General features: G+C 34.8%; 1 protein-coding gene across 1 annotated transcript in view; it reads left to right on the forward strand.

The window, feature by feature from the left end:
• Window positions 1–27,609, forward strand: part of LOC114046108 (unconventional myosin-XVI-like) — a 682,808-nt gene that overhangs the window by 94,832 nt on the left and 560,367 nt on the right. The window contains exon 4 of the mRNA XM_027866362.1: window positions 20,776–20,919. Coding sequence (XP_027722163.1) covers window positions 20,776–20,919 — 144 coding nt within the window. The remainder of the gene's footprint in view (window positions 1–20,775; window positions 20,920–27,609) is intronic.

The following is a 27,609-nucleotide window of genomic DNA, read 5'->3' on the forward strand; positions in this document are numbered from 1 at the left end:
TGTGGCTTTTTTTTTTTAAATCAACACTCAATCCTGCCATAGATGTAAGCTAATTCTACTGCAAAGTACATTTGGTGGTTTCTAAACAGGTCTGAGAGGCAGTCATGGCATAGTGTAGAGAGAGCCAACTCCAGAGAAAGGCAAATGGGTTCAAGTCATGATTCAGATCCATCCTAGTTTTGTGAGCTTAATCTCTCATTGATCTAGGCAACTTTTATGCAATAACAGAATCACTGAATCTGAGAGTTGGAAGGGACCTTAGCAGCCCTCTAGTTCATCTCATATACTAAATGAATCTTCACTATGTCATACCTGACAAGTGGTCATCCATCCTGAGCTTGAAGATCTTCAGGCAGAGGAAAACCACTATCTCTGGCTGAGGAAGGGTTTATTTGCATTGGTAAAGGGTAGCATTTCCCTACACAAGTTGGTTCCCTACACAAACATTGGTTTTAGCATCCCTCCCCCAAAATGAATAGGTACATATAATGTGTTTAGTATAGTACACTCATTACTAATGTAATTACATATGCTGTTTTGTTTCTTAAGTACAATGCTACAACATACTTTGCAAGAAGAGCCATGCAAATATTACATAGTAGTAGCAGTAGTATAGTATATAGTATAGTAATTTATAAACTCTATTAGGTGATAATGCCACTTTAGTGGAGGGTAGTGATTTCTTTATCTATTATAATAACTGGCCTCATGAAACTTGTTTATCTACCCCTCTCCCTTCTCTATTTAATGTTTTTCCTCTTTCTTTTTGTCTCCTCTAATTTTCCCTAGCCATACACTTGATTTTGTAATCAGGGTATTTTTAGGAGGTTCCTTAAAGTAATATTTCATGGTTGCCTTAGAGGTCATCTCTAAGTGCCTACCAGAAATACTGATTTTCATAGTGCATCATGAGAACTAATTCTTGGAAGGCTCAGGATAGTGATGTTACCTGTGGTTTGACATGAGTTATTTGGCTTCATAACAACTCTGGGATCACCTGAAGTACAGTTGTTATGATTCCTATAAGACTACTTTAGAATTTAGTGTAACATAAACTATAATGAATACAAACTAATACCAAAATGACAACTTGTTTGTAAAACAAAGGACGATCTTCATAGTTTTTCTTTTCTTTTTTTTTTTTTAATTCCTTTTGCCTTGTAGATAAGCTTTATAGCTTGGTGTTAATATATATGGTCATTATTATGACATGATCAGGACACAAAATCAGTACTTTGCATTAGTCAGAAAAGCTTCATGGTATAGTTAAAATTATAGTTATTTTGAAAGGAGTGAAGCCTGTAAATTGAACCTAGGGAATTGGGAATGGAATGAATTCAGGCAGCAGGAGCTGAGTGTAGACTAAGAAAATCAGATGAAGGAAGTGATGAGAATTTATTGAAATATAAGGATTAGAGTTGAGAATTTGAGTGATAGGATCACCAAGGGACTATGGCATGGACTCATGTAGGGCAAAAGATAGAGTTTTGTCTGTGTGAAACAATATTCTTTAGATTTGGGTCACCAAAATAGTAAATAAGAAACAAATGAAAAATAACATGTTGCCAATGATTCAAAATTGCAATGTTTCAAAATGCCTCAGGTACTAAAGAAGACAATTTAGCCATCTAAAGTGTCAACTTTTGGTGCTTTATTGTTTTTTAATCCTTCTAGACATTCTAAACTTGTAAATGTAAAGTATTATCAGCACTTAGCCTATAACTACACATTGAAAGATTAATGTAAGTGAGGAAAAGGTAGCATGTTGGCGGGGGGAAAGAGAAGACTTGCTAAACTGGCCTGGCTTGAGTATACATGCAAATTTGATTTAATCTTTATTTATCTGGTACACACTTGTAAGTGAAATTTTCTCAGTAAATTAATGAATGAAATGAATGAAAAGTCCAAGACACTGAGTTTTTTGGGGGTAATTAATAATCAATTTATTAATCAGGCTAGCAAATAATCAATAAATTAAGGTCAATGGTCTCTCTCATAAACAAAGACCCCTAATGGAGATATGGAATGCCTTAAATATCTTTGGAAAAGAGGGTGTTCCTGACAGAGACCAGTCCTGGTTGGTGAACAATTAATGAGAGAATGAATATTGTAATATGAGGTAGGCTTTTTCTGAAGAGGGGCTGGCAGACTTTGATCATATCAGCACTTCCAGATCATTCTGCCTCCAGTAATCTATGTAAAAGAATCTATTCTCCACCCACTCCTACTTACATTGAACAATGGTAGGCTTCTTTAAAATTGCACCTACATAACATGGTCTGGGTGGGGTGAATTTTTGGGCAAGGTCAAAAATGTCATTGAGAGACTCAGCTTTGAATAAGCAAGCAAAAAGATGATCTTTGAGTCCTGTATATAAAATTTGTCATTAAGATAATAAGAAAATAATAATTTTTCTTACCTGAAATTCCACACTTTGTGAATGGGGGTTCACTAAAAAGGATCATCCATGCTAGTTGTGTTTTCCTCTCTAAAATAATCGATAAAAAAATTACAGATATTATATGTGGTAGTTTTAGTAGCAAAAGATGATCTATTCTGGAAATAGAATCTTTCCAATTCTTCTAAGGAGATTGAGCCTGCCACTATATTTCAAAGCTCAGATTGTTCCACCTCTCAAAAATGAAAATGTTAACACAGAATTTCTTTCACAGGTATTATATGAAAGTCCTTTTTTTGAGTCTGTAAGTTGCCTCAGTGTTAAAATATGATAGTAAAAGCACTTTGTGATGATATTATAATAAAAATGTCTTTATTATGAAGCTTTTTGTCAGTTCATATTTGTTGCTAAAAGGTTGAAATATTAAATTTCTGGAACAAATGTCTTTCTTTTGGGGAGAAAAGTTTCTTGCTACATACAAATAAGCCTTCATAGTGGGTTCTCAGTGTTAGTTTCCTTAAAGTCTCAGGAGATTAAAGGAGAAAAGACATATTTAGAAACTCACTATAGAACAGGAAAATATGGGACCATTGCTTTGTCATCTCAAAAAATCAGAAAGGAAATATTCCATTTTAGATAAGGAACATTCATCCACTAAAGATGAAAGCAATCAGATTTCTTAAGATTTCCTATAAATATAGGCTCTCATATCATATAGTAAGGAAAGGGGGCCATGTGGTATGAGCATCTGAAGTAGTGGGCTGGTTATCTTAGGATTTTGGTTCTGAACTGTCACTGAATATCATCAGTGGTACAGTTCATATTGTTGTTACAGAAAAAATATAACTAGATTAACTGTACCAGAACATTTTATTCAATGCATATTCCTGCAAATTCTTTATTTTCCAGCTTCTTTTTTTTGGGCTCATGAAATTTCCTCTGCCTAGAAGAACTTTCCATTTTGTCTCAGGCTCTTGGCTTATATCAAAGGCCAGCTCACATGCTGTCTCTTTCATGAAACTTTCATGAAACCTTCCCTACATGATTCCCTCCCCTCATTCAAAAGTTCTTTCTCTCTCTGAATTCAATAGTATGTAACTCTGAAATTTATCACATTTTATTTTGAATTATATTTATTTGTGTAGCAAGTTTTTGAATCAACACTGCCTGTTGTATAGCCTAGGTAGAGTGGTCCTCTTTATCTTTAATTGCTACAAGTCTATTTCCTTATTAATTCTCATCTTAAATCCTAAGACAATCCACAGGGCACGTTCTGATCTTTTCTTATAAAGTAATAGAAATGACCAGTCTTTCTCATTAATTAATAAATTGGCTCAAAGATCCCACCCCAGCTTATAAATAACCCAAAGAAGCCTCTTCTCTGATAACTTTCCCATAGCCCCTACTCCAGTTTATAGAGAAACTTTTTTCCCCAAGCTTTTGGTTCACTTCTCATAGCCTCAAACTCCCTGCTCTCACAGGCTTAAAGGACACCAATGTTATTCATTATATATTTTATTAACAGTATAACAAATAATACAAAGATACACTTAAATATTTCAATATTGTTTAAGCTATGAGAAAGATAACAGAATTATATCAACTGCAACTTCTAATTCTTCCACAACTCAGGAAACACAATTGTTTCAAAATGATCATTCTGAACCTCTCAAGAAATCTCTTCAGGTTACCTACTTGAAGCCTATCTTCTCCACAGGATAAAAGTTCAATTCACTTCTTATTTTTGAATTTTTATTTTTAATTTAGAGAATAAACAAGTATATCTGTAGCATAGTATAAAAAAAACATTCTTAAGCCCTATACTGGATGGTAAACCCTTCGAAATCTTAACACATCTTATTAATGCTATCATAGAAATATGACATGAAAGGGACTTTAGTGATCATCTTGGTATAGCATGACAGAATTTGATAGTTGGAAGGGACCTCAGTGGCAATTTTATATAGCCCATGAATAAAAAGAATCTTCACTATATCATACCTTACTAGTGGTCATCTAAAATATTATTAAATACTCTCAAGCTAGAACTCACCCCCTTTCAAGCATTGCCAGTTCTACTTTTGTACAGCTTTAATTGTTAGGATGTTTTTCCTGATGTCAAGCCTTTCTGACACTTTCACTCTTTGCCCCAAGTTGTGCCCTCGGTGGCAAAAAAGAACAAGTCTAGCCCCTCTTCCACACTATAGCCCATCAGCTGCTTGAAGATATTCATCATCTCCCCATCTACCTCACCAACCTAGAGTCTTCTGATCTCCATGCCAAATGATCCCACATTCTTTGACTGACACTCATATGACATGGATGCAAAGCTCTTCACTAAACTAAATATAACTAGATCCCAATTAATGTGAAAAATCAATCCCCTTTTCACTCTTCACTATTTGAAATTATAATTACATAAAACATGATACCTGGTGTTAGCCTACTGGAAATGTGCAGTAGGAATTCAAATAATACAATGACTTTAAAGGATTAATCAGTTGAACTACTCAGGATCTGGATGTGCCTTCTTCTGGAAATTCATATTATCTGAGAGATAAGAAAACTGAAAGTAAAGAGAAACAAAGTAATTTAGTTAAAATTAGGATTTGAACTCAGAATTTTATTATTCCAAATTCATTGTTCTTTTCTCTACAACAAGCTGGCTCATTATAGAATAAGTTAATAAAGATTATTAAGAGTTTAGGTATAATTATGGTTTAACAAATAATTTAAGGTAATATAGCAAAAAAGAAATACTTTAAAAAATCATCTGAATAAAACTGTGTTGAAAAGCAGGAATATGATATTAAATGAGGCTCATTTCAAAGGTACCACTTAAATATGAGCCTCTTGAAATAAATTTAAAAAACAAACATAGTGTAAATATAATGCTGTTGTTTAGAGAAAAATAATCAACCTTTATTTTACAGGCTAACTCTGCTATCATAGGTTATGATTCTATGAAGGAGTCATATTTGGGGCATATGATGCAACCAGGAATGTGACTGATTCTTGTCAGCAATAAGATATGTTCTAATGAGTTTCTACTGCAATATGGAGTTCGGTATTGGTGTTTGAAATATGGGTAGAAATCATAAATGCAATTCACCTCAGGAAATGCAAGCTAATACATCTGTGGAAAAGTAATCTGAAGTATAAATATTCAATAGGCAGGAGATACAAAGTAGAAATGTCTCTCATTATTAAATATGTTCTTGCAAGGTGATATACTGATAAAAAATTCACTGTACTTTTGTGGAGAAGAAGATGTAGGTAGTAAGTGATGCTTTTTAGAAAGAGTCAGAGGAAAGTTAGATATCCACCTGTCAGACAGGTTTTAGAAGGAATTCACTGGATTAGTTAGGATATTATCATTGATAGCTTTTAAGAGATCCCTTCCAATGACAGAGATTTTTAATGTCTAATATATGAAAACTAGTGCAGAAGCCTCTGATTTCTATGGGACCAAATAGATCTTTTTTATTTTGTTTTGTTTTGTTTAATGATAATTTTTTTAAATTTATTTTTTGTTTTCAACATTTACTTCCATAAGATTTTGAGCTCCAAATTTTTACCCCATCTTGCCCCTCCCCCAACCCAAGATAGCATACATTCTAAATACCCCTTCCCCTAGTCTGCCTTCCCTTCTATTTCTCCCCCCCTCCTCTTATCTCCTTCCTCTTCAATTTTCCTGTAGGGCAGGATGGATTTCTGTACCCCATTTCCTGTATTTCTTCTTTTCCAATTGCATGTGAAAACATTTTTTTTGGTAAACATGTGTTTTTAAAACTTTGGGTTCCAAATTTTCTCCCTTCCTCCCTCCCCATCCACCCTCATTGATAAGGCAAGCAACTAAATATAGGTTATATATGTGCAGTTATGCAAGACACTTCCACAGTAGATATGCTGTGGAAAAACTAACTCTATTTCCTTTAATCCTATCCCACCCATCCACTTATTCTATTCTTTCTTTTCACCCTGCCCCTCCTAAGAAGTACTTGTTTCTGATTACTCCCTTTCCCAATCTGCCCTCTATCATTCCCCTACTCTCCTGTCCCCTTCCCCCCCCCATTTTCCTGTAGGATAAGACAGATTTCCACACCCAATTGAGTGTGTATGTTATTCCCTCCTTAAGTCAAATTCTATGAGAATAAGATTCACTCATTCCCTCTCATCTTCCCCCATTTCCCCTCCACTGTAAGAGCCTTTTCTTTTCTTTTTTTTTGTGGGATAATTTATCCCATTCTACCTCTCCTTTTCTCCTTCTCCTAGTATATTCCTCTCTTACCCCTTAATTTTATTCTCCAGGTATGACTCCTTCATTTTCAACTCACCCTATGCCCTTTATCTATCTATCTATATCTATATATACGTACATATAATTTTTCCCCTCCAACTACCCTAATACTGACAAAGGTCTCATAAGTTACAAATATCATCTTTCCATGCAGGAATGTAAACAGTTCAACCTTAATAAGTCTCTTATGATTTTCTATTTCCTGTTTACCTCTTCATGTTCCACTCGAGTCTTGTATTTGAAAATCAAATTTTCTATTCAACTCTGGTCTTTTCATCAAGAATGCCTGAAAGTCCTCTATTTCACTGAATGACCATTTTTTCCCCAGCAGGATTATACTCAGTTTTGCTGGGTAGGTGATTCTTGGTTGTAATCCTATCTCCTTTGCTCTCCAGAATATTATGTTCCATGCCCTGCGGTCCTTGAATGTAGAAGCAGCTAAATCTTGTGTTACCCTGATTGTGTTTCCACAATACTTGAATTGTTTCTTTCTGGCTGCTTGTAATATTTTCTCCTTGACCTGGGAACTCTGGAATTTGGCTACAATATTCCTAGGAGTTTTCCTTTGGGGATCACTTTCAGGAGGAGATCAGTGGACTCTTTCAATTTCTATTTTGCCCTCTGGTTCTAAAATATCAGGTCAGCTTTCCTTGATAATTTCTTGAAAGATGATGTCTAGGCTCTTTTTTTGATCATGGCTTTCAGATAGTCCAATAATTTTTAAATTCTGTCTCCTGGATCTATTTTCCAGGTCAGTTGTTTTTCCAATGAGATATTTCACATTGTTTTCTAATTTTTCATTCTTTTGGATTTGTTTTACATTATCTTGACTTCTCATAAAGTCACTAGCTTCCAATTGCTCTATTCTAATTTTTAAGGAAGTATTTTCTTCAGTAATCTTTTGGACTTCCTTTTCCATTTGGCCAATTTTGCTTTTTAGGGCATTCTTCTCCTCATTGGCTTTTTGGACATCTTTAGCCATTTGGGTTAGGCTATTTTTTAAGGTGTTATTTTCTTCAGTATTTTTTGGGTCTCCTTTAGCAAGCTGTTGGCTTGTTTTTCATGATTTTCTTACTTTACTCTCAGTTTTTCCTCTACTTCTCTTACTTACTTCTCAAAATCCCTTTTGAGCTCTTCCAAGGCCTGGGACTGATTCATATTTTTCTTGGAGGCTTTGGATGTAGGAGCTTTGGCTTTGTTGTCTTCTTCTAGTTTTATGTTTTGATCTTCTTTGTCACCAAAGTAAGATAATATAGTCTGACTCTTTTTGTGCTGCTTACTCATGATCCTGGCCAATTACTTGAGTTTTAAACTCTTTGTTAAGGTAAAAGTCTACTTCCAATGTGAAGAGTGTACTGTCCCAAGCTTCAGGGGTTTGTACGGCTGTTTTCAGAGGTACTTATAGGGACCTGTAAATTTTCAGTTCTTCCAAGGTGGTATGATAAGGCGCGAGTTGTTTCCTCTCCACCACCACAACAAGATCCACCACACCAGCATTCCTCTTCGCCCCAGGACCCCCCTCAGAACTGTGACCCAGATGCAAGCACTGGCAAAGCAAGAAATTCCTGCCTCAGCACTGGCAAGCAGATCTCTGCAATCCCCCTCTGATCTGCCACTTGATTCCCCCTCAGTCTGTGGGCCAGAAGCTCAAGACTTCCCCTGGGCTGCGCTCCAAACTTGTGGCTGAGACCTAGCTCCTCTCTCATCATAGTCACAGACTTTTCCCACTAACCTTCTAAGTTGTCTTTGGTGTTCATGGGTTGAGAAGTCTGGAAACCACCACAGCTACCCATGGTCGCGGTGGCTTGCGTGCCCACACCGAACTGCGCTTCTCTCCCAGCCTGGCGCAATATACCTTTCTGTTCAACCATCCAGGATGTCTTTGTCTGGAAATTTGTTTCACTCTGTCTTTTTGTGGGTTCTGCTGCTCTAGAATTTGTTCAGAGCCATTTTTTAAGGTATTTGGAGGGCTCTGGGAGAGAGCTCAAGATATTCACTGCTTTCCCTCCACCATCTTGGCTCCACCCTAAGACCAAATAGATCTTAAGGAATTTAGAGACATTCTGTCAAAGTACAAAATATTTTATTTTATTAATGTAAAGGGTTAGATACTTTCTTTATCCAATCAAAGCATTGTCTAAGTGTGACTAGAAAACAGGTTTTTGCTCATATTCTATCTTATCTTTACGATGAATGTGAATTATTTAAACCAAAATTAATAGGCTAGTCTCATTGTCCCAATCAGAGCAATAAAAAGAACAAATTTTGTTGTTATTATTTAGTTGTTTCAGTCACATCTGACTCTTTGTGACCCTTTTTGGGTGGTTTTTTTTTTTTGGTAAAAATAGTAGAGTAGTTTGCTATTTCCTCCTCTAGCTCATTTACAGATGAGGAAACTGAGGCAAACAGGGTTAATTGACTCGCCCAGGGTCACACAGCTAGTAAGTATCTGAGTCTGGATTTGAACTGGAAGCTCCTGGCATTCTGTCTACTTTGCTGCCTGATTGCCCAAAAAAGAACAAATAGCAATAGTCAATTTTATTATGTTATTCCATTCCATATCTATATCTATAGATATCTATATCTTTCTTTATATCTAATCTGTATCTATCTCTTGAGCCACCTCTAGCTATAATTTTATAGATATACATATACATATAGATATATCTGTAAAGAAATGTAGATTTAGATAAATATAAGTATAGATATAGATACACTAGAAGCAGATTGGCACCATAAGTAGAAAGTTTGTGAGAAATATCTTAAGATATGTCTTGTGTGTGCTATGGAGCTTGCTTAAAGTTTAAATGTCAATTAACAATAGTAGTATATTTGTATATTCTGCCATAATACATTTTGGAAAATGTATTAAAATTAAAACTTTTTAAAAAGTATTTTAAAAGTCAAATGTGAATGCTACAGAAATATTTGCCAATGAAAATAGTGGATAACCCATCCTTATGATTTGGCAGAAGGGAGTTTGAAAAACACAATGACCTTAGATTTCAGTGGATGCAGTAGAATGTATGCTCCTTAACATTAGGTACAATTTCTTCTTTGTCTTTTTACTCACAGTGCTGACTACAATGCCTTGTATCTGACAAGTGCTTAATAAATGCTTGATGAATGAATAAATGAATTCAAAATACTACTCCAGTCATTTTCCTATAACTCCAACAGATTAAGTTAGACATTTTTAAAGGAATACTAATTAGTGAGCTGTGGGAAATGTGGCTGTTAAGTTATCCTTTATGCAAGCACCCACAGAAAAGATGATTCTTTTAAAGTTTTTAGTTCCTTTTTGTGCTTTTATTTAAAAAAAACACATTTATTTAAAGGACTACTTTGTGAGTTGGGGAGTTTCTTGAGCTAAATCAATTTCCTTGTTATAAAGTTTTGTGTAGAAGGATCATTTCTTATGTTTATGAACAATTTTAATAGTGTTAAAATGCAGAAAATTTGACAAATGTTTATTAAAGTCTTACTGTATCCAAATCATTGTGCTAGGCTTTGGGGATATGAAGACATAGTGAAGTAGTGTTTGCCCTCAAGCAGCTTATATTCTCTAAGGGATACAATGTGCACACAGATAATTAAATACAAGTTCATTTAAGGACAGAAAGAGTATTAAGAGGTAGAGGGATTAGAGAAGCCCTCTTAGGAAAGGTAACACCTAAGCTGAAGAAGGCCAGTACCTCTAGGAATGAGAGACAATATATTTTGTCATAGAGTGTGATGAATTTATCACATAATTGTTCAATTTAGAGGGTAGTTAATGTTTTTTCTTAATCCATTTACTAGCCTCACAGCACAATTATAGTACCCTAGCACAGAGCTATAGAACTTTCAAGTTCCAATGGTCTTTGGAGATATAATCCAGATTATCAGAGTGTGGTTTGAAAACCCCTGCAAATAGGGAGTTATGAGGTCAAAATTATTTTCATAATAATACTAAGATATTATTTGTGTCCTAAAACACTCCTTGATTTTCCAAATACATGTTTGTATAAGGCTGGATTTTCTATGCACTTCAACCAAAATAACATATCACAATACATTAAATGCAAAAGTTCATATAAGAATGCAGCTTTCTTCTATGAAGCCCGACATTAAAGAGATTTGCAAAAATAAATAAAACAATGACAATTTTCTCACAAATTTTTGTTTGGAAAAATAGTTATTTTTTATAAAATTATTTATGTTAACATAGTTATTTTAAAATAAATATTTTTTAATTTATCAGTTTTAATTTCTAATTTGATAAATATTACTAGTGATATGTGCTATGTGTGATGAAATGTGCTGATAAATAGTTAACATCCATCTCTCCAAAAGAATCCTTTTAAAGTATGCATGCCACACTTTTAAGCTTAATCTGCATGATTAATATTTTCTCCATACTTTCTTAAGTTTAGATAGTTTTAAAAAACATAAATTGGGTCCTAATTAGTAGTATTAACTAGTTTCCAAGATATAAATGCTCAAAATGAAAATGTAAAAATTTGTTGTCCCTGAGCCCATAGAAGCTGGCTCTAGAACATATCTACCTCTGTCTAACTGACATGAACCAAAGCTTTTTAAAGTCCTCGATATTTTTTTAACAGTATAAAAGGATCCTGAGACCAAAAATATGTGAGAATTACTGATTTAGTTTAAGATGTTCACTTTACAAATGAAAAATAGCTGCAGAATTATGTCTTCCCCCAGGTTATACTATTAGTACCTGATAGAAGTCCCAAATTGTGGCTGTTTGACATATAAATATCTGTCTGAAGCTAGTTGATTCATTTAAACAAATGAAAGTAATAACATTTACTAAGCACTTACTCTATACCAAGCACTCTGCTAAGTGCGGGAGTTATACAGGGAAAACTGAGATATTCCGTTTGCAAGAATAACCCTGCTTCCCTTGCCCTCCTCAGAAAACAGATCAATGTAACAGACTGAACAATGGAGAATAACACATAATGGAGCTCAATATCAGTATTTATAAACCCAAAAATAAATATTACCTAGGAAAGAACTCCTTGTTTGATAAAACTGCTGAGAAAGCTAAAAAGTAATCTGACAGAAATTAAGCTTACACCAACAGCTTGCACTATATAGCACAATAAATTCAAAATATATATGTGACCTGAATGTTAAGGATTATATATGGCAAGAAAAAATTAAAGGCATAATGCATCATATACCTTTCATAGCTGTGGGTAGAAGATGAATTCTAAAACAAGAACAACAACAAACTAAGGGATAGAAGCAATTATAAAAGATAAAATAGGAAAGTGTCATTACATGAAATTGAAAAAATAAATTACACAAACAAAATTAATACATCTAAAAAAGAGAGAAAAATAGTCAATGGTGGGAGTAGGGGGAGGGGAATATTTGTATCAAATATTTTGGATAAGGTAAGAGTTTGGAATCCAAGATAGATAGATAACTAAACAGAAAGCTATTTTCCAAAAAGAAAAGTGGTCATAGGATAGGAACAAATAATTCTCAAAAGATCTGCAAGTTATTAATAATCATATAGAAATGTTACAAATCAATAATAGTATGAGAAATATTCATCAGAACAATCCTAGGAAGTTAGCATCAAGCATCCAGGAAATTGGCAAAGGTAACAAAGGATGGGCATGTTTGAGAGCTTCTGTAAAGACAGAAACATTAATGAGCTATTGGTGAATTTTTGAAAATAATTTAAATTATGCTTTCCAAATTTTTTATGCTGTGTATACTTTGTTTCTACATATTTTTAACATGCTATCTCCATCATCTGACTGACAACTCCTTGAGAGCAGAATTTTTCTCTTTTTTGCCTTTATTTGTATCCCCAGCATCTAGCATAATGCCTGGAATGTGATAAGTGCTTAATAAATGACTGTTGACTGACTAAAGTGGCTTCCACAGGCTAAAATGTCCATTTACTTTGTCATAGACATTTGACTCCTAAGAATATAACCCGAAGAATCTCACTAGCAAAAAGAAAAAAAAAGCTCATATACCCTCAAATATTTATAGAAATACTGTTTATAGCAGCAAAGAACTGGAAATAAAATAGATACTTATAGATTGACAACTGGTTAACTAGGCCTGAAGTCATGAGGGTAAAGGAACAGAGCAAATAGTAAATCCTGGAGGACTTTTGGATTCAGCAACAAGGCAGATGCTAAGACCAGGTTACCATCCGTTTTGCTCTAGGACTTATAGTTGGTGTCTCCCAGCTCATCCAAGCATTATAAGCAGCGACGTCCTCTCTGCAAGACACTTGGTTAGTGCAATGCTTTGCCTTCAGCATTAGTCTGTCATAATACATCAGTGACCTTCATGTGTGCACACCTGAGTGTACACACATGTGCATTTGCATGCACGTGTGTGTGTGTGTCTGTGTGTGTGTATTCCTGGGATTTTTGAACCCATAAACTTTTTCCCTGCTGCATTGCCAATTTCCAGAAGTTGTTATCTTTAGTTCTCAGGGTATATTCTAAAACCAAATATTAAAATCTCATAGCTCATTTCATAGCAATATCCATGAATAAATTCATTGTTATGAGAGAAATAAAGAAAAAGTACATCAAACTCCCCTAATGAAATCATTCTTGTACAAAAGCAGATGAAAAATAAGTTTACTTTAAAACTCCTAAGATTGAATCTTGAAAAGAAACCATTTTCTATTAATAGAAAAGCTGGAGAATATTGTATATAATGTGAGTGAACTTCAATTTCTCTGCTACTTATTCCAAATATGATGAGTCAGTAAATATAAATTTAAATGTGGCAACTTTAGCATTCAGATTTCCAATAGTGAAAGAAATTCCATCACCCAAAGCTGCTTATTTGGGTCATTGGCCTGTTCTGGCTCTTAGAGATAACCATATTCTTCCTTTCTATTGTATGCTTCATGCTATGGGAAATTTAAGTTGTGTCATGGAATGGAAATAATTGGGAGAGACCCCATTAAAGTACCAAACTAATGAGGCAAAGGAGAGGTACAGTTAGCTCTTTCCCTGGTCATAGGCTATCCTTAAACAAATAACTTGTAATTAAATCTTGCTATATTGTATGTGATTTTAGCAATAGAATATGATTTTTTTTTATGTTTGTGAAACTGGGTCTCCTTATTTCATCTTGGCTAGAAGTGCTTTGGCTCAATCCTGCTGATGATCAACACTGAAATTTTTTCTGACCTGGGCTGGTTGACCCCTCCTTAGAAAGTCTGGTGGTCTAGTCTCAGGGACTCTTCATGTTGTTACCAAACTTAGTGTAGATATCTAATCAGTTTAGCTCCTTGCCATTCAGTACTCCATAACATGAGTGATCCATCAGCCTCAGCTTTCTCAGTTTCAGAGATTACAGGAATATACCATCATTTAAGGCTGGTGATGACATCTTTAAAACACTTACATAAAGATTATATGATCATAACAATCTTTTTATATAATAGTATCTCTCAAGAAATATGACATGCTAAGGGAAAAACAAAGGACTAGTTTAAAAATATACACTAAGATAAAGAGGAAGATCAAATAATGGATAGAACTGTTATAGAAGTATATTTAAATATGTTTTATTTGAATCCATATGGCAGATCTAAGACCATGGTAGTGGAAGTTGAAGAGAGGAAGATTTAGGCTTGATACAAAAAAAAATCCTAACAATTAAAGCCATCAAAAATTGAAAAATTAAAAATAAAAAAAATTTTAAAAATCAAAATTAAAAAAATAGGCTACCTCAGCAAAAACTGGATTTATCAGCACTGAAGGGCTTCAAAAGGACCCTGAATCATGTGTTTTTGATGATGTTGTACAACAGATTCCTGGCCAAATTTAGGTTGAATGAAATTTCTGGTGAAATTTCCATGATTCTCAAAGTCATGTATATTATATAAAAGATAGTCAGAGTATAAATTAGGTATAAGAAGCAACATGGCAAAATGCATAGAAGGATGGCCTTGAAATCAGAAAGACTTGGGTTCAACTCCTTTCTCTGACACATAATAGCTTTGCGATTGTGGGCAAGTTACTTAATAACTGCGGGTGCCAAGCAATTCTATAAGCCTTCAAGTTACATCTACCCTGCTAATTTGCACTGGAGTGAGTTCCTATACAGGCTCCCCTGAATGATGAAATTACTAGTCTAAACAAAACAGCTATGAAAGTTTTTTTTTTCCTTTTAAGTGGTCCGTGTGCCCAAAATCTTAAAGGAAGCAAAGGCAAAGCCAACTGTGAATCTATAACACATTTAATATGCAAACCTCTCCTTTCTATAATTTTCTTTCTTGATTTCCATTCAAATCTATAAAAGCTATAGTGAAAGCTGAAAACAATAAGTGAATTTGTTATACAAAAGATACTTGTATTTTGGTGTCTGGTGACATGGAGAATATTAAAAAAAAACTGGGGATTGGTAAAGTACTGTAGATAAATATAGGTTATGGATAGGGTCAATTCAATATATTTCTGAAAAGGAATATTCATTGGATGGACTTTTAATGATTCATTATCAACTAAAATAATTGAAACTGAAATGAAATGGATATATGCTTACAATATAATAACGAAAAAGAAACATAGTAGATGGATTGCAACAGTTGGGTGCTGTTGGGTAGAATTGGTGGGGGAGCAAATGATATTGTCCAAAAAAGGGAAAAACTTACAAGTTGCTAAGAAAGGGAGATTCTTTGTCACTTAATTGAATTCAATCATAAAGAATGACTGGATAATTTAAGATTACTATAAAATCATTTTCTGATGTTGGCTTCTTGGTATTAATACTCTACTTGAGAATATTGTGCATTGATGGAGTGGAATGTTTTGTGATTGTTCTTTTATGCCTGTTGAATCAATTCAGTACTAATTTTTTTCTCTTTTATGATTTTTATGCTTAAGTGTTAAAAGTAGAATGTTTTCTTCTGCATCTGGCTGGGGGGAAAGAAGCGTTTCCTTTTATCATCTAGCTTGCTCTGAGAAACTGGTCTTTGTTGTGTTTTTATATAAATACTAAGGTATTTTAAACAATGGAAATAATTTTGTTAATATTTAAGGAAGAGGATCTTAGAACCCTAATTTTTTTTTTGTTTTGTATTGTTAATTAATAAATTCCAACTTTCCATATAAAGAAAACAACAATAATATTGTGGAAGAAACTGTGAAATTCTGTTCTGTACAGTTTTAAAGTACATGCACATTAAATTTAATGAAAGAAGTAACAAAAATACTATGTGTCCCCTTCTGCACTTTTTAAACATCACAGTCTAATTTTAAATGACCTTTCTATCTGGAAATTCGCAAACTGCAAGTCATCTTTTTTTTTTAAAGTTTATTTCTTTATGTTTTCATTTTCCTCAAATAGAAATGCACGAGACACCATAGGTCTTCTTATTAAAAGTACCTATGTATGCCCTCACTGATAACTTTATTTTTTTCATTCCTTATACTTTATTTTTCCACCAATGACATATAAAAACAATTTTTACATTCATTTTTTAATTGAATTTCAAATTCTATCCCTCCTTCCTCTCACCACTCCCTCAGATGGCAAGCAACTTTGTATGGGTTGTACACGTACAGTCAAGCAAAACATATTTCCACATTAGTTATGTTGTGAAAAAAGCACAACCCCCCCCAAAAAAGAAATACATTAAAAAAATAAAGTTTTAAAAAAAAGTATGCTTCAATCTTCATAGAGACTCCATTAACTGATAACTTTATGGAGTAGAGATGGAAAGAGACAGGGAGTTGAGAAATAAAGATCAGCCAGCTCTCAGTTCCCATCAGTGCTAATTTACCCACCCAATCTGGAGGCCTGAGGCTACTTCCTAGTCCACTGGTTTCTGGTCCTCTTCAAAAACAAAGGACAAACAACAAAAACTTTCTGCCTCTAATATTTCTGCTTGAAGTATCAGCATTTGAGACAGACTGGTGTTGATGACAGCTGTGGGGCAGGGAGGGTATTTACTTTAGTGTCATTTCAACTTCCTTCTACAACATAGCACATCCCAATGAGGTTGATCCACTGTCCTTGATGTTGATTTTTTTTTTCAGTCAAAGACAAGGTTTATTAAAGATTCGTCATATTGGCCAGACTCTCAAGGAATTTGAACATCTGTGACGCTCATATTGACAAGTGGGCTAGAGTGAATCTCAGCCATTGGCTAGATTTTAAGAATCTGAGCACCTGGGGCAGCTAGGTGGAACAGTGGATAGAGCACCAGCCCTGGAGTCAGGAGGACCTGAGTTCAAATACGACCTCAGACACTTGACACTTACTAGTTGTGTGACCTTGGGCAAGTTACTTAACCCCATTGCCTAGCCAAAAAAAAAAAAACAATCTGAGATAAGATGGATCTTATATACAAAAAGACTGTGGGAGGGATCTAGGAGTGGCCAAGTAGTTTGGGGTGACCAGAGGAGGGGTCTGGGAGGAAGGGGTTTAGGGAGGATCTTGATGGGAGTGACTGGGAAGTAGAACAGGGTCTAGATAAAATCAAAAGTGGGAAATGGGGTGGAGGAGGAGGCCTATATCAAGGTGACGGACAATGAAGGTTGGGCTGGGTTACAGGTAACAGAATTGGGACATTGGGTGTAGCCACAATGAAAGGCTGATTGAGAGGATTCCTGGGATGATGCCTCAGGCAAACACCAAAGACTTGACCAAGTGGGAGAAAACTCAAGGAGGATTGTGAGGGGAAGGAGTTTCCCTAGGGTCCATACCCCATCATTCCCCCCTCAAACAAATGGGATCTAAATTCTTTTGAGGTAAGGGACAAAGGTCTTGGCTTCTGAAACTGCTTCCTGCTGGCATAGGGTGTAGAGCTGTCTTTGCCTCACTGCGTCACATTCACGGGGTCAGACTTGAGCTCCAGTGGGCTAGAGACCTTGGACTCAGTCTGAGGTTGGTAGATAGCCTGAGCAGTCATCTGGAAATTGATGGCTAGGACACTGGAGGAGACAAACCTAGCAAGGAGGTTAAGCAAACAAAGACCAAAGAGCCACAAAAAAGACAATTTCCCTGGAGGGAATTAAAGATGACCATGGCAAAGTGAAAACATAAAAGGAAAAGAGCATGTATGATTTCACCTTTTTTTATCCACTTGTCCATGGAGGGGGTGTGGAGGGACTGGGGCCTTTCCAAACAGTAGCTTGAGGTCCTCCAAGGATTCACAGGTATATTCCAGAGTCTCTAGATACAAGTTGGGCAAGCCCAACAGACTTGTCCAATGGTTTCTCCTAGCTTACTGCCAGTTGAATGGCTTTTGAACAGAATGGCTGGAGCAGCCACTGCCCAGATGCATGAAGGCCACCTGGCAGCCACGGAGTCTAATTGTTTGAAAAATAAGCAATTAGCCTGGAGTCATGTCCTAAAGATTGGGTTAGATCCCCCAAAGCCTGTCCTCTCCTTTCATCAACATGCACAATGAAAGGTTTTTCTAGGTTGGGTAGAGCTAATGCTGGAATGGTGGTCAATTTAGTTTTCAAAGTCTCAAAAGCTTTAATCTGGTCAGCACCCCACTCTAGAGGGAGTGAGTCAGGGTCTTTAAAGTCATAAAGGGGCTTAGCAATAAGACCAAAATTAGGGATCCAGAGTCTCTTGATGTTGATTTAAAAAAAAATGAAATAAAAGTTATGCAGTTTTGTTTCTTTGTTTTTTGTCTGTAGTCTTCCTTTCAGTTACATCTTTGAATGTCCTTGGAATAGTTGTGCTTAATTGTTATCTCTTGGAAGATTTCTTTAATCTTATTTCCCCTAATGTTTCTCATGTTTTTATGAGGAGATTTTTCTTATTTTACTCTTTTGTATGCAGAGCACATGCTTTGGCAGCTTTTCCCATGTTGGATTGGCCTTGATTATGATCTTGGTGACAGGTTATGCCTACTTGCTGAGGAGTAGCGTAGCTAAGTATGCAGAGGCTCAACACCAAAAAGATGGTCACTTGGTGTTGAATTTTTTGGCCCATGAAACAAAGAAAAATGCAAAATGATCCTCAGGCCTTTCTGTCATGTACTTCTGCAATGGTGGTACTATAAAAGGAGACAGAATAGAACAAAAAGTGATTTTTCAACCATGTAAAACACGACTGTAGTTGTTGCTACTCCAAATGCTCTGTAACTAAATATTGGGCATACGACTAGAAGAAATGACTTGAATTAATCTTGACTTATTGTTATAAATGAAACCAGAAGACAAAAAGAAGTTTCAGCTAAATAAAAGGATGGTTCACAGTTTTTCTTTAGAGAGTCAAATAAGAATTGATAGAACTGGCATTATTGTGCATCTAGAGGGAAAAGGAAATATTATTTCCTGGAACACTCGATTTCCCATACTGTGTCTTTGCAGAAATGGTCTTCTATTCCTGAGATGAAAGCTTTCTTCATTTCTGCCTCATTGAATCCCTAACATTTTTTGAAACACAATTCATGTGCTTATTTTCTAACTTGAAAATGAGATCTTTTTTCTCTCTCCAATTTTTGACACAATTCCCTCTTATAATTACATTTTATTAATTATATATACTTTGTATATACTTATTTATGTCATCCTAACTCATACTTCCTCCAAGTATAATACAATTCCCTTGAGGTCAGGACTTGTTTTTTTGCCTCTTTCCAGGACATAGTAGATAGAAGGGAAGGAAACTAGCATTTATTAAGTGCCAAATATCATGCTAAGCACCTAACAGTTATTATCTCACTTGGTCCTCACAACAACCTTTTGCCATAGATGATATTATCATACCCATTATCTAGTTGAGGGAACTGAGACAGACAGAGGTTAAGTGAGTTGCCTAGGATTACACAGCTAGTAAGTATCTGAAGCTGAATTTGAACTTGTCTTCCTAATTCTGGCCCAAATGTTCTATCCGCTTTACTACTTAACTGCCTTTAGCTTAAGTGAATTGATTTTCTCTCCTCTGTATACTTACTTTGTTTTCCCAGTCCTATACCTTTCCTTATGCTATCTCCTTTATCTGGAACAGATTTTTGTCCTCTTTCGAACTAATTTTTTTAATGCACAATCCAAGCACTGCCTACCATATGAAATTTTGTCTAATTTCACTGTTGGTTGGTGAGGAACTCACATAATACTTTTTTTCCTCCCACCTCATCAGTGCATATGCTATTTGGTGCTTAGTATAAGCACTTAACACAATGCTTGGCATATAACAGGTAATTAATAATAAATAAATTAAATAATAAATAAATGTTTATTGGCTGATTGATGGCTTTTTAGTATTGTATTTTATACTATCAATTTCTCTAACCAGACAATAAGATTTGGGGGTAGACAGATAGAAACTTATATTTGTTATCTCTACTCCCTCTCCCATTGATGAATTAATCAAAAGCTTTGTCTCCTATGTATCATACATTGTGTTAGGTGCTAGGTCCTTAACAAAACCAACCCCCAAACATTCCAATCTACAAGGAAGTGACATTCTTTTGGGGGAAACAACTTGTACACATATAAGTAAATATGCAATATTTACCAAATAAATACATTTGTCTTTATGTTGGAGAGGCACTAGTAAGTGGATGGATCAAGAAAGGCCTCATGTAGGGGACAGCACTTATACTGACCTTTGAATGAAACTCAAGATTCCACAAGGCAGAAGTAAGAAGAGAGTGTGTTCCAAGCATTAAGGACAGCCTGAGCAAAAACAAAGACATGAGAAATGGAATTGTCATGTATGAAGAATAGTAAATAAATAATTTTGTTTGGCCAAACTGTAGGATGTGAAAGTAATGTCCACTACATAAACACTAAATTGCTGCTTGTTATATGGAACTGAAACCAAATTTTATTCTTCTTTTCTTTAAGACTGGATCATTTTGTTTCCTTGATTCCCATTTGTCATTTTCCTATCAACTTTCCTCCATCTCCAATTTTCGCAGTCTCAGTATCCCATTTAAGATACCATAATCACCACCTCCCTCTCTAGCAAACCTATGGAAAAATTGCATTATTTCAGAGCTTCTGGGGAGTTGGAGCCAAAGTTTCTTTGAGAGATGCGTATTTGGAAAATGATTTATTATCATATTTTCACAATTTACAAGTTATTTTTTCTCTCTCAATCCCAGTGTGCTCGCTATGATAATGCCTTCACTACAGAAATTCTAATCGAACAAGGAGTGAATGTAAATCATCAGGATGAGGACTTTTGGACACCAATGCACATTGCCTGTGCATGTGATCACCCTGATATTGTTCTGCTTCTGCTTTTAGTAAGTAAAATTGTTTCTTCTGTGCCTATTTGAAATATCAGATGATGTTAACAATTTACATCCTTAACTGATGAAGTCATAAAAATACGCACTAAATCATTTCAATAAATATACACAGTCTGGTGGTTTAACTGTTTTGGTACCTTGCCTAAAACCAATATAATTAGAGAACTGAAATGTTTGGTTACACATACCATAAATTGAGTTATTTGATTGTAATGTCAGATACCATTCCTGGAAAGCATAATGCCCTTCCAACTAGCAAGTTGGTTCCAAATAGGAAAGTCAGTTAATATACTTTTTTTTCTCCCCATTACTTTGTTTTTTTATAAGTTAACTGGGAGACAGAGATTAAAAAAAAAACTTTATGGAACTTCATAGGTCTTCATTATGTCAAGTAAAGTGTCCCTGAGCGTAATAAAAAGAGAAATTATTTCAAATTGTTTGAGCTAATTTCAGCTGCATGAAAATGAAAGCCTTCAATGATAGACAAGCATGTGAGGAATGAAAATCGTGTTGCATTTGAAGGTTATTTTCCTTTTTCTTTATTAGGCTTTTTGTTTCTAAGTCTTTGGACTTTCATCTGAGCATCTTTATCTTCCTAATGTTGGGGTGTGGGTGTTTTGGCTTGGTTTATTTTTAGAAAAGTATTAGAATAGATATAAAAGAGTTCTGGGAAAGAAGTAGAAATGTAGGAGGAGGGATGAAGGGGATGTTCCCTTCCTTTATGATGGCTTGACAAAAGCACCATAGAAATGAAAACTAGTCTAGAAAATAGGAATACTCAGTACTTGCCATAGATTCTCTTTTGACTTTCTTTTAACATCCCTTAGTAGTTCATATAAATATGTATGTTTATATACATATCTACATATATAATGTATATGTATGTATATAGATATGTGTGTGTATAGTATATGTGAGTATGTGTATATGCATGTATGTTTGTTTTCTAATACAGGAACTATATACCCCCTAAAACGCTCTTTTGTGTACTGGGGGAGGAAAGATAAGATGCTTCAATAAACCAGGAAGAAAAAATAGAAAAGTAATTAAATGCTTTAGAGGGAAAAAGAGTCAATGAATCATTCCCATGTTTTCCAGTTTCTAAAAGGCTGTCATATGAAGTAGGAGAGAAAACTGCCCAAATACAAAGAATTGAAGAACAACAGGGAGCTGTTTCATCTGCATATGAGATAACTGATGTTTCTTGAGGGAAAATATGATCACATGATGTGTCATGATCCACAGGAATTGGCTACAGAATGATGGTGTGAAATCACTAGCTTTGGTTGGCTTTAAAAATGGCTTCCAGTAGTGAGGTCTTCTCTAAATATGAAAGGCTTTGGAATGGATTAAGATTCATTTAGATTCTTTCCAGTCTTTGATTATTCAGAGTTGTTTGTTTTTGTTTTTTTAGTTTATTTTCAATATATTCTGCAGCAAGTCCCTTAACTGTTTTGAAGCAGTTTTAAGTATATTTGTTTATCTGAGTCACCTAAGACATTTTTGTTGAATAGAATAAAAATGTCATTGTAACATTTAATTTGGTTAAGTCTGTTTGTAATTACATATTTGATTTCAGAATAATGGACTAGAATTAGCATCTCCTCCTGGAAGGTGTTTCTCTATGAATTTTTCAGTAGTATTGTAAGATTGATTTTTTAAATTCAGACCAGTTATATTCTGTTTGTGTTTCCTCTGTAATACCTATATCCTCGAATAATCCAAAACTCCTGAGAGAATGTAAACTGGTACCTTATTTGCTGACAGTGCCTCCTGACCAAGAGCAAATCACCCTTTAATAATATCTAGCCTAAAGCTTTGTTATATTTCTAACTTGCCACTAATATTCTATACAAACAGTGGAAAAGTACATAATTCTCTTGTGCCTTATTAATTCAATTCTAGTCCACTGGGAGAAAAACATATTTAATAAGTGTCTATTTTGTGTCAGACTCTATGCTAGATACTGGGGATACAAACACACACACACACACACACACACACACACCAGTACCTGCTCTCAAGAAATTTACATTATGCTATAGGAAAATAGCGGGTATTATATGTATACACACATGTATACATTATAAATATACATACACATATGTGTATTTACACACAAATATATATACATGTATGTACACAAAATAAAAATAATAAAATTGGGGAGAACCAGCAACTATGGGGCTCAAGAAAAGCCCCTCATAGGGATGATGATTGAAATGAGCCTTGAAGATATTCAGAGATCTCAGAAAGTAAAGGTGAGGAAGGGGAGCATCCTAGGCATGGGGAGCCGCCTATGCCAAGCATGGAAGACTGAATGGGATGACATGCCATGAATGGGGAATAGCAACCAGGTGACTTGGACTTAATGAAAGAGTATAGGAAGGGTGTAATGAGAAATCAGCTGGGAAATATAAGTTGGATACAGAGTAGGAAGAGTATTGAATGCCTAACAGAAGAGCTTGTATGATAATGTGGTGGTCATATAAGTTGAGAAATGGGGACAAATAGGAGAGATATTGTAGAAGAAATATCTATAAAATTTGAAAACTAATTGGAATATAGAAGGCAAAGGGGAATACAGAATTGAGAAGTACTCATTGGTCATGAACCTTGGTGACTATTACAATGGTGATATCACCTCCAGAAACAGGGAAATTGGGAAAAGGAATAGGTTTAAGGGAAAAGTAGGGACTTCAGCTTTGGATGTGTTGAGTTTAAGATAAGTATAGGACCTTCTCTTCATAGTCATTTCAGTAGGAGTTCTGTTGGATAGTAAGCCTCATCTACTGAGAATTAGAAGGAATTTGGTTAAGAAAACGTCATCCCTATTAGCCTAAGAAGAGGCAAAGGGAAAAACAAAAGCAAACAAACAAAAAAATAAACAGAAACTTAGCATTAGACAAGATACGGGTTGGTAGGTCAGGAGGGAAATATGGATTAGAACATAGATCTAAACTAAACTAGAATTCTACTCTACCACTATATTCCATACATGTTCCATCATTTCTGTTGTGTCCAATCATTTCAGATGCCATTTAGGATTTTCTTGGCAAAGATGCTGGAGTGGCTTGTCATTTCCTTCTCCAGTTCATTTTACAGATGAGGAACTGAGGCAAACAGGGTTAAGTGACTTGCCCAAGGTCACACAGCTATTAAGTGTCTGAGACCAAATTTGAACTCGGGTCCTCCTGACTCCAGGCCTGGCTCTCTGTCCACTGTATCATCCAGCTGCCCTTGCCACTATAGTACCATTTATTAGAAACCCAAGGATTTCTTTTGGCCTTGTTATCTTTTCCTTTCTTTGCTCACCCCATTAGCCCATTTAAATGTTAAAATTGAGTCTATACAGTAATGAAGGATAAAGGAAAGTTCATACAATGTGGTCGGGGTGGATGACAAAAAATGAATAGATCCAGAAGCCATGCCACTTCTTCAGTGATTCTACATCTATGAATCAGCTATTCTCCCAGAATATAAATGAATTATAACCTCCCCCCAAAAAAGGATCACAGAAATAGAAATTCCCTATTCACTGAATCCATTCAGGGAGGAAACAATCTGAGCTATGCATTTTGAGAAACTTACCATTCTGTCTTTTTATTAGAGATAAAAAAAATGTATACTCTGTGTGTATTTATGTGAATGTTCATGTATTCAAGAAAAATGAGACTAATATCTTAGGTCAAGCAAAGATAAATAAAATGATGTCTCTGATCTCAAAGAGTTTACAATTTAGTAGGAAAAAAAAGTATATACACCTAGAACTATGATATGAGACATGTCCAAAATACTATGTATGTTTAGAAGGAGAGATCACCTCTTGTTGGCATTACTAGTTCTAAGCTGTAAGCTTTTTGAAACCCATCACCATTTCATTAGTTAAATACAATTCAATAATCATTTATTAGATCTACTAGTGCTTGTATGTTTAGTAGCACAGAGCAAGTACTCAATGAATTTTTGTTGAGTTGAATTAATCTGTATCATGCTGTGAATCAGCTGAAGGTCTAACAACAGACTATCAAAGTTATATCTAGTTGTTTATGACTGTGTCAGTAGAGCTTGAGAAATAATAATGATCATTTTCTACTATTTGATATTTTAAATTTTGAGTGTTTTTTATGCATTATCCCATGAACACTTCATTCTATCCCTGTGAGTGAAGGTATTATAAATATTATAATCTCTATTTTAAAGATGAGAAAACTGTCTCATAAAGGTTAAGTGAATTGAATTTGGTCACAAAGCTAACAAATATCAAAGAAACGATTTGAAACTGGGTCTTCCAGATCTAGTAAAATCAATCTACTAAGACAGCTTGTTACACTTTTGGATACCTCTAAATGTCAGGAAATTCTTCCTTGTATTGAGCTGAAATCTACTACTGGAAGTCTGCTACTGCAACATCCAATATTCTTTGTAGTTCTCTTCTCTGGGACTAAGCAGGAAAAAAAAAATCTTCATTCTACATGAAGATAATTATCATGGCCTTGTCATGCCTTCTCTTCTCCTAACTAAACATTTCTATGGCCTCTAGTTGTTATTCATATGACATGACTTCAAGGCCCTTCTTTGGGATGCTCTCTAGTTCATTCTTCCTAAAAATGTGGTACCCAGAAATAACATGGTACTTAAGTTGTTAATTGACTGGCACATAATATTTTATTTGAATTATTCATTTAATTGAATATTTAATTTTTATTTAATTGAATATTTAAGTTGTATAGCGTTGCCCTTGTTTTTGAATAGTGTTAAGGCTTCATGAAAATATACACAGAAGGTGATATTGATACTGTTTTCACAGGAAAAATATGACACCGATGTTATAGACTTCCCATATTAGTTTCAGAAATGTATCACACATCACTACAGGTACTCAGAGCATGAATGTCAGAATAACCTTTTAAAAAAACTTACTATTTAAGTAACATGTTATTCAGCAATTGAAATAAGATCATACTGTCTTTTGTGTATAAAATTGATGCTATTAACGCATACTTAGGAGAACACAGGCTCTGAAGTGTTTTTCCTCCAGTAGTCAGGTTGGATTTTTGTTCATGTAGCCACAGTCTATTGCACAGTGTTTCTTGTGAAAGGCAATACTTTTTCTTGGAATGAATGACCAGAATTTGGATTTAATTTTGTGACCATTGGGAAGCTAACTTCTTTAGGCCTTGAAAGAGCAGCCATCTTTCACAGTGTCTATAGCTAACTCAAGGAGTATTCCACAGCCATAACTTAATTGTGCATAAACCTAGGAAAGACAAGTCACTACTAAAACTCCAGTTTCATGGAAATAGTTCTTCATTTTTGCCAACAAATTTGAAAGGAGGGATATGCTGATGAGAGACACAGGCTCTATAAAAAATAATTTGATTTAACTAAATCAAATAGGCATAGTCTTATAATCTTTGTATCACATATTGCCCTATACTGTTCTGAGAATGTCCTTTCTTAAAGTCTCATTGGAATAACTGATTGCATCTGTAAGAGTTTCATTGTATTATCTGATCACTGTATTTAATATGATTCTATCCTAAGGACAAGTATATTTTGTGGTATGCTGACTTTGTGAGCTTTATACTATTAGAGGTTTGGCATTGTCTTTAAATCACAGATGCCTGGAGTAGGAGTTAGATAATATAAACACTGGCAGTCTTTTTGCCAAATGAATTACTCTAGCAGATGGTACTACTCTTGTGCTAAATACCCACCTATTTTATACCCACTGGTAAAATCATACAGTTTTTACATAAAATAAAAACTTAATCATTCAAATATCTTTCACTTGGGAATTGCTGGCAATCCATCCAAAAAATTATTCATACAAAGTAAAACATTTGAATTCATATCTTTGCAAATTAGCAGACTCTTATTTGTCAGCAAAGGAAATTGAAAAAAATAAATATTCAAGATATTAAATACTCCTTCAATTTGCTTTCAATAACTAGGCCCAATAACTATTTTGTTATTATTTTTGTATTTAATTATTATACTGCTTTACTATTCTCAAATACTTATTTGATCCTCTTAACAATTTTGTAAAACAGGCATCAGAGATAGTATTACCTTCACTTTGCAGATGGGAAGACTGAGGTTCAGTGACATTAAGTGATTTAGCTAATAAGTTGCAAAAGTAAAACTCTAACCCAAATACTCTGACCCTTATTTGAATATACTTTCCCTTATGCAATGCTACAGCATACACACACACACACACACACACACACACACACACACACACTCACACACGCATACATGCATACGGACAATTGGTGGTATGAAAAAACAAGATAAGCATCAAGTTAGGAATTATTGGTGGTATAAAGGCATGTGATTCTGAGATAGGTAGACCAGATAAGTGGTTTTTTAATAGCCCACATGAGAAGTACAAGAATGTAAATTAAAATGTTATTTCTGAGAATGGAAAAGAGTGAACAGATATTAGAAATGTTGCAAGTATAGAATTGATAGCATTTTGTAACTGTTCATACATGTGAGGTAAGGGAGGAGAGAAAAGAGAAATAAAGAGAAAAAAGGATAAGAATTTGATAGTTTTACTAGGTAATATGGTGAAGGAAAATTTGTATTTTGTTATAAAGGATATCTGAGAAGGTCTGTAGGAAGGGGAAATGAGATTCTATGGTACTAAATGGAAATGACCAAGATAAAGGCAAG

This window comes from Vombatus ursinus, unplaced genomic scaffold (genome assembly GCF_900497805.2).
Source record: "Vombatus ursinus unplaced genomic scaffold, bare-nosed wombat genome assembly UNPS02014781.1, whole genome shotgun sequence".
Lineage (NCBI taxonomy): Eukaryota > Metazoa > Chordata > Mammalia > Diprotodontia > Vombatidae > Vombatus > Vombatus ursinus.